The 14,031-nt window shown below is 40.7% G+C and overlaps 1 protein-coding gene across 4 annotated transcripts in view; it reads left to right on the top strand.

The window, feature by feature from the left end:
* Positions 1 to 13,944, top strand: part of shf (Src homology 2 domain containing F) — an 88,279-nt gene extending 74,335 nt beyond the window's left edge. For all 4 annotated transcript variants that reach the window (XM_026294241.1, XM_026294239.1, XM_026294240.1 and 1 more), the window contains 3 exons: positions 4,268 to 4,442; positions 4,621 to 4,740; positions 10,424 to 13,944. In XM_026294241.1, coding sequence (XP_026150026.1) covers positions 4,268 to 4,442; positions 4,621 to 4,740; positions 10,424 to 10,610 — 482 coding nt within the window. In that variant the 3' untranslated portion in view covers positions 10,611 to 13,944. The remainder of the gene's footprint in view (positions 1 to 4,267; positions 4,443 to 4,620; positions 4,741 to 10,423) is intronic.
* The last annotated feature ends 87 nt before the right edge of the window (positions 13,945 to 14,031 follow it).

Raw genomic sequence — 14,031 nt, 5'->3', positions numbered from 1 at the left:
ATGAGATGCAGATCTGTTAATCATTTCACACGTCCTAGCTGGAAAACTCAATTTTCACCTCACAATGCAGCGGTGGCACATTCCCTCTCACTAGTCATCCTTTTTGATAGGAGTACATTAGTAAATGAGAATTAATTACCCAGCCTAATTAGAGGACTTTGCACAGGATTGTGTGCAGGAATAGTCAAATTGTTCAAAAGCCTGATGAATGTAATGTTTTTGGTGTTTTGTCTTGCTTTTACATTTTAAATATTGTGTCTCTAACATCCTGGAAAAGTGTACAAATCCATTGTATAATGGTGTGCTTAACTGAGATTTTTTTCTGGTATCAGATGCCCACTGTAATTCTCTCTCTCTATGTGGTAATGGTATTATTTTGTTTTATATTGTACTATGTATTGTTATGCTGGAAATGTTTGTTTTGTTTTTTTTCAGACCTCTGGGTTTATCTGTGTCCTAGCCAATCAGCCCCCTCTCTCCCACACTCTCCTCCAAACCTCTTCTGTGTGTGTGTGTTTTTTTTTTTTTTAATTTTTTATAGAGCTCTGTAAAAAGAAGCTATGCATCTGAAGGGGGCAGACCATTCAGCCATCAGTCAGCCTCTGACTGACAGTTCAATCTCATACACAGATTCCATTTGCGGCGGTTTACAAGCAACAATACTGATAACACACGCATAGATTCCCCTGCACATTTACGTATGTGTCTTTGTGTGTGAATGTGTGTAGGCATGTGTGCGTGTTTAGTTTGGATGTATGTGCACTCTCCTGTCTCCTTTAAGCTGCCTTCCAGGGCTTTTGTTCTCCTGTGGGCCAGTCCTCTCATCAATCCCCTGTCGACCATTTCTTGGACTCTGGGCCCCAGAGAATGAAAGGGGAATGAGTTCAGTTGACTCCCATTGATATTCAGCCTCAAAACATTTGAAGCTGGTGCTGGTGAGATAGCTGGCAATCAAAGCAGACATGGGTCCATTCACACTTGAGCAAATAAAATGATAGCTTTTGTTTAGTTTGGAGACTCTTCACGGTAATACTCTTCTTGTAGAACTATACACTCTGCCTGTGGAAAAGTCACAGCTCTGACAGGAAAGGTTGACAGGGTGAGCTCCACTGAGAATAGCCACTCAACCTGTTCTAGGTGGTGGAGGAAAAAAAGGGTTTAATCAAGGTCAAAAAAAAGCACTGATTGTGTTGGATCTGGCCAAGCGGAAGAATTAATGTGGGCGCTGGGAGAATGGAGGAAATGTGAAGAGCTGAGGTCAGGCGAATGGTTGAGTGCGCTGAGAGATGGACTGTGTGGGGAAACCAAGACAGCAGCATTCATCCTTATGTCACAATAGAAGATACCTTTTCCAACCTCATAGGTTTCGCTCACTGGTAAACTGAAAAAGCAAAATCACATAACGTTCAAGGTGCAATTTATATATAGACATGTAAGTAGATAAAGTTTTTTTTTTTTTTTGCAGAAACAGACAATCAGTGAATGACTGCTCTGCATTAGGGCTGTTAGAAGCAGTGGAGATAACAGATCAAAGCTGTCACTACACTGTCTCCTTGTGCTTTTGTGGAGGAATTCCTCCACAGTCCATTCGCCACTATCTTTTTATGTCCTTGATGTGTAAAAAATACAGAGAAAAAGACAGAGCAAGTTAGAGAGTCAGGGCCAGAGTGTGTGAGATGGAAAGATCAAAGAGAAGGTAAGGGGGAGAAAAAGAGGAAGGGTTGGACGTATTTAAACAGTAAGAGCGAAACTGAAAGTGAAGGAGGTAGAGAGCACAACTGGCTGCGTCTTCATGTTGTGATCTGTCAGTATTGACAGGGATGAACAGAGCAAACATGTATCTCCCTTGTCCCCTTGGTCAGTTTCCATGGAAACACTGTTTCTAACCCTTACACATATACTGTATGTTCATCCTACTCACACTGTATTCCCAGCATTCAGCATGTGGTTGAAATGGACGGCATAAAAAAAAAAAAAAAGTCTAGAACTAATAACATCTTCCATGTGGAATTACATGCGGCACAGGAGCATCACTTGACTTGCCTATAGTCCAAGAATCATACCCCAAGAAAACTGTAGCTCAGTCTTCCATGGGTCTGAGGTTAGAGCCACAATTTACCCAGCTGTCATGCAACAGTACAATTTGGCTGTCATTTTAAGATTCAGCTGCAGACCCATAATGAACAGAAGTGCAGAGGCCAAGATCACAACGGTAGCTGGAGTCATTTGCAATAATCATTTCCATGAGTTTATGTTTAGGGAAATGCATCAATGCACTCAAGGCCAGAGAGTTCAACCTGGTGTTGAGTGTGGAGGTGAAGGGGAGCCCCTGGTGGCTGGCGCTGAAACAACAGCTCATCCTCCTGTACTGTAGTACTACCACAGTGATGTAAAAATACTTTAGTGAAGGTCTTATAAATATGTTTAAATAAAATCTCAAATGTATCAGCTAAATCTGCTTATTTATTATTTGTTTAATTCTTATTATTATACTATTTTATCTGCAAAAAAACGGAACTACTTTACAGTACATATTTTTATGTAGTTTTTCTCAAAGCCTGTAGGTGCAAGTGAGGTATTGATTTTTACCATTTGTACTGTATGTGTTATTTTAGCAGCTGTTTCTGCAGGGGGCTGCAGGTTGTTTTCCTATTTAGTCCCACTTAGGGGTGTCCACAAGCCCAAAAAAATGTGTTGACATGTTGTTGTCTCGTGTACCTTAAGTTGACTTATTGATATTGTCAGCCCTTCCACTCAGCATGGTACAGGAACACTTGGCGTGCTCACAAACTGTAAAGTGTAATACAATCCTCTGACTGGAAAGCAGAGTCTAGACAGCTGTAGGCCCATCTCCGTCAACATGTTGTGAGGATCACAGTTGCCTGACTGTCTGTACATTAGCTGCCATGTTCAGCTGGGTAATTAAACATTAGATGCAAGACTGGCCATTAGTGACAGAAAACTGCAAAGGCCGATGCAATCCAGTTGCCGTGAGCTTCATACTACATTAACTCCTTCCATCAAGGGCTCAGCTTTGATGTGTTGTTCAAAAACCTTTAAGCAGCCAACAGTCTCCAGCTAAAGCTTGTCATACGGTTGATGTAGTAGGAAGCCGGCCCTCTGTTATTGCTTGAGAAGCGTGTCATTGGCTCTAAACAGGTCTTTCCAACACCAACGGTGCTGTGACATCAATTATAGTGATGGATGACTGAGAGAAAATGGCTACAACACACGTGAACCCACAACTGCTCCGGCATCCATTGTTTTTTGGCCTTGAGAATCATCTGCCAGAAGTGCAAATTTGCTTTTATGTCTCTTTTGTTCATCTTGTTAGCTTATGTAAATAAACATAAATGCTTTCTCTCTCTGTCGGTTGATCGGCCGTGAATTTACACAGTGACCTCCACCCTTTATGTCATGCAGAGGTCACCTCCAGCCCCCACATGCCATCAAACACTTCCCTGTGAAGTTGCAAATAGAGCTTGTCATCTTCACAGTTGACCATGAGAGTTTTGAAAAGCCAGATTAATGTTTAACTTGCAGTACCTGTGCGTGTGATCTGTGTATGTATGTGTGTTTATTTATATGAATATTCCAAGTGTGCAAGTATATATATATATATATAATATGTGTGTGTGTGTGTGCTTATGCATACATTAGTGTATATGTGTTTATTTACAGACATAGAACTTTGAGAGTTTGCAGGGAGTTTGTGTGTATGTGAACACAGGATTGATTTATGCGCCCTCCACTGTGTGTACATGTCCTTCAGCTGGATGGGTTACACAAAGTGCCACTGTGTGTGTGTATGTGTGTGCCCCTGGTATTTCTCACATTGTTGGGACTGAATCCTGCTTACACACTCACACGGTGACTTCCTCATGGTCCCCACTATGTGAATTAGAATAGATTTAAGTTAAGGTTAAGGTTAGGCAAGTACTGGGTATTGGTTAAGGTCAGGGAAACTAATGTAGGTCAATTTAAAGTTCCCACGAGGAATGAAAAATTGTATGTGTGTGTGTAAAAGGACAACCTGGATTGCGGTTCCCACTCTGCGCTGATCTAGTTCAGCAGAAACATTTAACAGCAAGTTACGTCATAACTTCAAATGCAAATGTATATCTCTTGTTTAGCACACTAGCTTTTCCATGTGACCTTAACCCCAAGTTATTGATGTATTAATATCAGAGCAGTTAATGTTTTTCAGATACTGGACATAGCCTGACAGAATGGAATATTTCAGCTCTTGTATTTTCCTGTATTACAGTCCAGTTTGATGGTGTGGAGAAGTCTCGAATGTCACCTACAAAGGAGGGAAAAGCTCGCCAGCCACAGCGACACTCCAGTGGTTGTCTGGTCAACACCAAAATGGCTTCACTGGAGCACTGCAGTTCCTCTCTTGGGGAGCGTATTGACCCAACCATGCCCCTGGAAAGCCAGTTGTGAGTTGTATCCTGTTGTTGTTTTGTTAAAATTCCACTTTTGCCCTTCTGTTAATTTTTCTATTCATGGGCAGGTCTAATCATTTTGTTTCAGTTCTGTTGTCCATTTTATTGCTTATCCTAAGCATTCTTTATTCTTCCATCCATTCTGCTTTTATTTTCTTATTGCTCACTGCAGCTGGTACCATGGCGCAATCAGCCGAACAGATGCAGAATCTCTGCTCAGGCTGTGTAAGGAGGCCAGCTACCTTGTGAGAAACAGCGAGACCAGCAAGAATGACTACTCCCTCTCACTTAAGTAAGAACAACACACACAAGTGGTCATGACAGTTGGGTAAAAAAAAAGTGAAAAAAGTGTTGAAGAGTTAACAAAGTCAAATGTGAGTAAAAGTCAGGTATTATAAGTATGTTTTTCTGCAATTTGTCATTCACATGCACAACATAGTGGATCAATCTAACATCTTGCTTGTAAAGGTCCTTGTATTCCTGCGACCCGATAGTCTGCTGACTCAGTCTTTTCAGTATGATAATAATTTCCACCTTTCAGACCTCTGTCTCCCACCTACATGCTGCACTTCTCCCTCGTAGTCCCTCTTGCACTGTCCTTGCCTTGATTTGCTGATGTGCCCGCATCTCAGCTAATGGTGCCCTTCAGCAACCCCTGATCCCAGCCACGGTAGAGGTTACTTTAGCTTAGAGGCAGTCATATTCCATTCTTTTGATGGGAATGTGCAGCTTTGGTGGGTTTAGTTTAATACTTTTCCCTACCATTTGTCAAAACCAGGTGTCTTTGCAACAGCATCAGAAACTGTCTGAAAACCAACAGTGGATTGAGCTATCAGCTACAAAATCTTACTATCATCTTTTTATATTTACTTTATATAAGGCCCATTTTACATAAAGGATAGTCGCAATTATAAGTCATTTAGAAGAATCTCTACATCTCTTTGACAACGTTCAGATGAGATAAAGCTATAATGTGCTGAGAGACATTGATTAACATTTGTTATTGTAGCAGAGCTCATCTAGCTGGAGGCTTATGTGTCTTGGCAGGGAAACATAATGCTGCTCACTGCTCCAGTTCCCTTCATGCTACTGTAGCTGGCTGCCTGTTTAACTTTCCGTCTCTGTGACTGACCATCTGCTTATGTTTGTGCAACTGCTTCTTTTTCTGCCTTACTGGCAAACAAAAAGACTGACCTCCTAACCGTCTGGCTGCTGACCCACCACTTGCTATGGCTGACTGCAAACAACAGAAACTAAATGTGTGTGTGACTGCTGAGTTCAGTACTAAATACCTTGAAACATTTTAAAACACATGTATGTTGTGTTTAATTTAATGTGTGTACCAACCTTCTGCTTAAGTAACATTCATGTAGCCACACAAATTCACACCCCACAGATGTGCAGCTGACCCTCAGCAATGAGCTGCACTGTTAGAGCAGATGATAAGGGGAGTACAGTGAAGTATCTTATTAATGGACAAGGCAGTTGGCAAGGTGGAGGGAAGCTTTACTTTAGATGTACCAACTTCTTGCCACATGCTCACTTCTATGATTTAAAGTCTGTGGTTTGGAGAAGCTAAAAACAAGCTGTGAGATGACTTCTGGAATAGTTGTTTGCCACACTGAGAGGTAAAGCTGCTGAGAAAGCTGTTACTGTCCGTTCAGCGGGCTGTTTAATTTCTGGGACTCTGCAGGGTGGCATGGTCCAGCCTTTCAGCCAGAAGAGGTGGTTGTCTCCAGAGCCGACCAAAAGTTTTTAGGGTCTGAAGCAGAATGGTAACCATGTGGCCATAAGAACACACTTATATTTACATTTAGTTTGCTCATTTATTGCATGAATCACTTTGTACAAAACTCTAAACCGGTAGTACTTGTTTTAAAAGGTAATACCTTTTGATTTGGTTTTAGTTTGATTTCAATCTTATATCTTCTCCTGGCTATGGTTGATCATCTTACAGTTGATGGTTTTGGCTTTGCTGAGGGCAGAAGCTATTAAGAAAGGAGCCTCTAAGGAATAGTAGTTCAATCTTAGCATTAAGGCTAATAAAGTTAAAGTTGTATACCAGTCTATTTTTATTGTATTGGTGAGGTATAAACTGTAATACCAAACCGTATTACTGTATTTGCTAGCTGAACAGTGTACTGCGGGATAAAAATAAGGAAACCTTTGGCTTTGAAACTATTGTGTGTGTGTGTGTGTGTGTGTGTAGTCACAGATTCGGGGTGTCTCAAAACCTTATGTTTTGTGCTATTGCCGACAGACAGCACAAACCTAGACAACAATCAGCAGGCTGATTTGTGGGAATGACAAGTTCCCCCCCACTGCAGGCAGAGGTGACTCTGAGTTCAACCTGTTCACAAGAGCCCAGCTCCCCTTGTGCCACTGAAAATGAGTGGAAAGCCAAGGTGAAGATCCTTCATGTCTGAGGTTGCTGAAAAATGTATAAGGCCATGAGGTGGCACATATGTGTATTGCATTATTGATAAAGACAGACGTCGCTGAGACCCCCAGCCTCAAGAGTACTCTGGCCTGACGGAAAGCATTTTCTGTCTGTTGTGCCCTCCTCACCTTTTTTTCTTTCTCTATTCATGTGCTCCTCATCCCTCTCTCGGTGGAGAGAAGCCCTTTTAGGGGTTTGAAACATATTAAACCCTTCACAAGTGTCTGAGAGCACAGTGTCACCCTGTTTCTCACCTTGTGAGAGAGCTCAGCACATCATGTTTTCTACTGCCTGAGCAGAGAAATTGTTAGTGAAAAAAGAAAATCTATCCAACAGAATCTGCTTGATGCCAAAGAACAGACAAGGTGGAAAGAACCAACTGAAAAACAAGAAGTCTTTACATGAGCATTTTAACTCCCCTTCCAAAGACATGGTTGGCATGGTTTCATGCTTTTATGATTATGTTGAGATAGAAAAGATGTCCTTTATTGAATCTGACTGTTATAGGAAATTTAAGCAAAGAATAAAAAAAGCATTTTTTTTTTTCCTTCCAGTTTTCTTTCTTGGTCTATGAACCAGAATGAACCTACATGACATTTTGCTTCTCAGTCTGCATCACACAACTAACTATGTTTTTTTTTTTGTTTTTTTTTATCAGTTGTCTTGCAAATCATCCTGGGAATTATTTAATTTGTGCTCATGTGAAATAATGGGCACACAGGATATCTGATGCCCGGGATTAGTTAAAAAGGTCATCAATTCTGCCAAGGATCATTATCTTTTGGCAGATGACTTTGCCTTTTTGTAGTGCCATAGATTCATAACACTGAGCACATCATTCATGTAGCAATCCAATATGTTCAAGGTGGAGATAAGCAATGATTGCTGTCGGACTATTTCTGGTCTGAAGGCTACTGGGTTCAAATCAAAGTCATAAACCTCAATAAACAGGACAGCATACCTCCCCAGTGAGATTAATCCTGATTAGACAATATAAGCCAACAAACACAAGGATACGATAACACCACAAAGGCCTGTATTCTCAAAAATAGCCCCATATTAATTTTATCAGCGGCCTTGCTGTCTTGCTTTGTTGTCCTGGTTTCTGTCTCTGCAGGACTGTAACATGATAAGCAGACCTGAACGTTGCCTGGAAAATCAGTTGGGAATGTAAAAATGATGCTATTGATGTGTTTGCCTTTTTTAAGTGTGGCTCAGTGTAACCTAACACCTGTCTCCCAGTTCTCCGCATGAAGATTCATCAAACGCTCTTTGCTGGGATGTTTTTTTTTTTCTTTTCTTTTTTTCTCTTCAAATAAGCTCTCCTGATGCCACTTGCAGAATATTTTAATTGTAGAGACCCATGGCAAGGAGCTCTTGTCATACTCTCAAAATCATGATGAACTTGTTAATGACATTCTCAAATGTTGAGGCCAGAAGCACAGTAATGGAGAAGTGATAGCTGTGTTTACTTGAGCCTTCAGCTTTCTACCTCAGCTCGACTATAAAAAATGATGTTACCATTTAAATATTTTAAATACTCTGCATCATCTGCCATATATGCTATTACACCATTGGCATATGTACAATTCTACAGCTTCTTTATCTCTGTCTCTGTAAAAAATAACCATTATGGTCATTACATCACTAGTCTTAAAAAAAGGATTGATCTGTTGAAATAAAGCAGAATTTCTCAGAAAGCCATTACCATTTATCTCTTTAAATGTGTTCTTATTCTTGATACATGTCCCCAGATTGAACCCTGTGCATTCTTTTTTTTCACCTCAGTGTTATCTCTGTGCCAGTTTCTCCCTCTGCATCAGGGAAAGAACTTATCCGCAGGCTTTACACATGTAATTATGCGATAAGTAAAGAATGGACTTGCCTTATGTTTAAGGTGCCTAAAGCACAATACGTGCTCCTGTTTATCACAGATAATGGCCGTATTGAAAAATCAGCATATATTTACAGTGGGAATATATTCAGTGACATCAAAAAACATGTATTTTGTTCTAGTTACATTGTTTGTGTGGCTGACTATTAATGAACTCAATATGGTAATCAGGAACAGAAACAAGTACAGTATGGCATATGATAAAGGTTGCAAACCTCATCAACATTCATGACCACTATCTTTTCACCCCTTTTTTTAAGCCATTCACATACATTATTTCTACTTAGTTGTTGTGTTGACAGAATAAATACCTCCTCCTTATCAACGTCTTGTGCACAGTTATTTTGTATACGGCCCTTGTTAGGGTCCAGCATCTTTGTCAAACAAAGTTAAGACAACTCCATGATGCTTCAGCACATAGGTTAATCCATAGCTGTGGTGTGTTTGTCACAAAGGGTTAATGCCAATCCTTGGGTTCTCTTGTTTTTTTCTGGTGTAATTAAAAACTTGTTTTGTTGTCTGCCCTTTTTTTCCAGCAACAAGGCTTGCATTTCAAATTTGAGAAAAAAAATAACATGATATAAAATAAAATAGGTGATTGGTCCACATTACTTTCATAACATGCCAGGTCTGCATACACTTGCAGCAATAAGTTAATAGTATCTGGGCCTACAGCTGTCATAACTTGCTAGAAGCATTAGCTGCTAATTATATAAAAAGCTTTTGTAATCCCAATGTATTTTGGGATTACAAATTGTCAGAAGTATACTGGGACCGTTTTATATAGGTTCCTTACTGTTGCATCACTTAACTCCAAAAAAGTGCTTTTCTATTCTAAGGCTCAAGATTACTGGCAAGCTGTAAAAAGTATTGATCGAAGGCTCTTAGAAACACACAGGGAGCTTTTAATTTGCTGTGTATTTATTGCTCTAGCTTAAGTGATTTATCCTGGGGGTTCATTAGCCTCATCTTTATGCTTTGGATGTGAAACCCAGCACCTTCAGCAACCTGCCTTTTAGTCTCCTCCCCAGACAGCTCTAAAGTTATCATAGGTAATCCAGCTTTCAGAACACTGTCACATACTGTAGGGAGCAAGTACTGTGGGAGTTCACGAGAAAGAGCCTGTCAAGGAGTAGTGATCAGACTTTCTGGTATATTCAGGCTCGTCCTAGCATATGTTTCTTTTTAAATTTTTTTTTAGTCATACTCGTGGCATGGCTCTAAATAGTGGCAATGGTTATTTGGGCCACACTGAAATATCTCATCAGTTCTCTACAGGATGGATTGTAAACCCCCAGGTCTTTGGTGATCCCCTCTGTTTTTATAGAGTCATCAGCAGCTCAAAAGTTTTTATTTTTCCAGTGAAATATTTGTTTATTGATTTTACTGTTGTGCATGTAGACTCTTTGAAAGTTTAACAAACATCTATGGTTTAAAAATGCATATTTCAAAGAGCAATAGTTGTTTCAGTGTATAGGGAAGATGAGCCAACTATGCAGCAAGGCTGAGTGGCAGCGACATAACCAGCTCTCTCGATGTGGATGTTAGCATGATGTTTAACAGAGACTCTTGGTCCTTGTTGGAACTTGTATGGAACTAACGTGTTTTCTGTCCCCGTCTTTTGTTCTCATCTCCCCTCAGGAGCAGCCAGGGCTTCATGCACATGAAGCTGTCGCGGACAAAGGAGAACAAGTACATCCTGGGCCAGAACAGCTGCCCCTTTGACAGCGTGCCTGAGATTATCAATTTTTACTCCAGCCGCAAGCTGCCCATCAAGGGTGCCGAACACATGTCCCTGCTCTACCCAGTAGCCATCAGGACACTATAGTGCTCTGGGTCACCTGCAGGTATCGTCCCCTGCAGTACTCACTGGGGCAACCTGTGGCTCCACTCTTCCTGTCCCTCTGGTCAGCGCCCTGTGGGCTCATGGGAAGATGAACAACTGCTGATCCTGACTCACCTCACTGGTTGTCTGATTCCAGACCTGTTTTGAAGGCCTACTTCATACTATCTCATATATATATACAGACTCAGTGTTGCAGAAGTCTTGAATATTTTATTTTATTTATGACAGACACCCACTACATTACATCACAGACTATCTGATGGACGTTGATTCTTGAGCTGACATCCCATAGCACTTAACACTCAAAAAGGATAGGTACAACATTGAAACATTTGTCACTGGGATGTACCTTTAATCATAATACGAGTGTCCATCGGAGCAATTGTGTAGAACAACTTGGTCTGATTTTCTTATTTGGTTAGGCTCTATTGATACTGTAATAATGTGTAAGGGGACTTGAAGAAGATTATAAGAGCTGTGCAAGGGAAGCGACATTTATGAGGCATGTTGAGGGATATTGTCCACATGGGTCCCATACAGTGGTCAGGATATTGAATAAACTGTCCTTGTATGAATGGTGTGTCCCCAGCTGCATGAAAACAACAGGCCTGTGAGCTGTGCAGACTGATCTCTCTATCTTGTCATAGTCCATGCTGTCTGCTATCCATCACTAAGTGGGTGTATCACAGCAAAGACAGTGTAAGTACCATACTGGTGAGACAGGCAGGAGAACATGATGGATGGGTCGACCCATCTGACACAGTACAATTGGCTGAGGCTAGAGACCAGAGCCTGTCCAAATGGACCAAATTATCCTCACTACCCCTGCTTAGAATGGCTTTGCATCAGGAGAATGAAATATGCCTGCATTGTCTACCTCAGAAAATCAATGTCATTCGCCCATCTGCAGATCAATAGGTACAATGGGATTGCAGACATTGATCTGCCTTCCCTTTGACATTCCCAATTCCCTTATAATAGAATCATTGGTTTTAGGAATATGTTTTTTGAATAGATTTAATCCAAGACTTTTTTATGAAGACATTTTCATAAAAAAAAAAAAAAAAAAAACAGGTTTTCCAGATCCGCAACTATATGTGTAGTCACTAATATGATACTATGTGATGTCAGTAACAAAAGTTTGGTTAATGCCTTATAATGCATGGGTAAAATCAGTCCGCTAGATCAGCTGATTTCCAATTCTGCTTTTAATGATTGTTCTGTGACTGTAATTTATTCTGGGGTGATTATTACTGATGTGTTACTCCTTTGTGATTGCGTGTAGTCCCCTCCCTTTTTCCAGCGCTCCTTGTTGTGTGCCGATGTGATCGTGTTTTTTCGGACTACTCCAGCCTCTTTTGCTGTGGTGCTTTGCATTTTTGTTGTTTCCAGTTCTGCTAAATGCTCGTTTGCCTCAGTGACCTGAGTCTTGGACGCAAGTCACAGCATCTGCTGACCAACAGGATTGTCAAGCGTCACATGAGAGATGATTGCATATCTCCCATCACCCGCAGACCAATCACATCGCAGCCTATTTGAACCAGATAACCATCTACCTTCAACATGTCATGCTTCCACTCAGCATCTCTCTGTCATCAACCCTTTACTATCAGATGTGCATACATGTGTGACTATGAGAATGCATGTGTCACATTCATGTGTATGGTATTTGTATGCAAATGAGAATGCGTGCACGGTGTTCCAGTGTGTTTAACCCTGCTGGTACAAACTGCTGTTACTGCTTGAACCTCTTCAGTTGTCACAGCCTTTTTTTTTTTTTTTTTTTCCTTCCCCTGAACTCAAGAAACTAGAATGTGGCCCCAGGACTCACTAATTTTCCTTTCTTCTTGTATTTACTCATTAACCACATTTGATTTTAGCAGCTCATAGGAAACACACGTCTGTCTTGTGGCCAGCTGTCTGCAGTTTATTGCAACAGACTGAAATTGCAACATATACTTCAGCCCACAGCATATAAAGTTGCTGACCAATCACAGCGAATAGGCGCTGATTTTCCAACAGTATCCACTCCATGAAGTGACTCTAATGAGAGCGTCTAATGCTTCTATGATCAATCTGTCTCTTAAGAAGAAACCTTATGAGTTGCAAAATTCGTTTGGTTGGTGGTTGAATGAGCACATCCAAGTGAAATTGGAAATTTTGGTGGCTTTGGTGGGCCAGGCTGAAAACAACTGACAGTTGGAATTAGAAGCTGAATTTAGCAAGCATGACAACTGTATATACAAAGTCAAATACATTTTGGCTTTGACTCCTGTATATCTCCGCTGTGTGCTATGCAACTATAAACTGCAGTCACTGAAGGGAAAATGATCGGAGTGTGTGCCTCTACCATATGTTTCTGACAAATGTGATGGTACAAAATGTCCACAGGGAAGAAATGTAATCAGCATATTGACCTGATTAGTCAAAGTAGTTTGTAGAAAGTGGGATGTATACAGATGTTTATTTTGTTGGTGCAGTAAGTGAGCAGTCAGATGTCATCATCTGATAACTTTGTCATATGAGGGTGTCTGTTCATGTGATGAGGCAGCATCTTCAGCTTTATTAGGAAATGCTGTAGTGTGTTGTCATAGTGGACCTATGTGTTTCCTTAAGAGAAGATATACTAAGAAGAAATACACATTTAAAATAAATTTTATGGCAAATGAATCGTTCATGTTTTGAATGTTCCCTGTTTAAACAGTAAAGGCTCTTTATTTAGTTACTGCTGCTCATGAGTATTACTCTACTCTAGGAAAGAGCCTGTGTATGGTGGCCGCACTGCCTAGAGAGAGGCCTTAGCTTTGAAGAAGGGGAAGATGGGAGAGATGGAAAGAAAAAATAAGGGAGACAGAGGAGAGGGTGTTCTGACAGGGGAGGGATTTGCTGTCCTCAGCAGACACATTCCTCATATTTGTATATTTCTATTATGAGTACCTGAAAGAAACCTTCTCCTCCCTCAGAAGTGTCTTAAAGTGTGTGTGTGTGTGTGTACACACAACTGTGCATGCATGAAACTTTAGTCTTTGTGTGGGTGTGCAGGTGTGTGTGTGTGTGTGTGTGTGTCTGTGAGAGAGAGAATGTGTAATCAGCCATCAGCCATTGACTTGCCCTGTGTGTATCTTGTGTATCACTTTACTGTGGTAAAGTAGCATGTATGAGTTTCCTTTGTGTACATTTTTGTGCCATGTATGTATGCACTACTATAACATATCTCTGTACAGTCCCTCATGGCCAAATGTATATACTGAATGTATTGTATGGGGACATAGAGGCATCAAGGTTGAAAATAAATAAAATTGGGTTTATGAGTTAATGTGTGATTTAATGTTTTGATCACCCTCAAAAATAAAGCAAGCCCCTTTTATTTAGCAGGAGAAAAGCCCCTTTCTGTATCTTTACC

Source organism: Mastacembelus armatus, chromosome 3 (genome assembly GCF_900324485.2).
Source record: "Mastacembelus armatus chromosome 3, fMasArm1.2, whole genome shotgun sequence".
Lineage (NCBI taxonomy): Eukaryota > Metazoa > Chordata > Actinopteri > Synbranchiformes > Mastacembelidae > Mastacembelus > Mastacembelus armatus.
The sequence above is the reverse complement of the archived record's forward strand: the minus strand, read 5'-3'. Positions and strand labels throughout refer to the sequence as shown.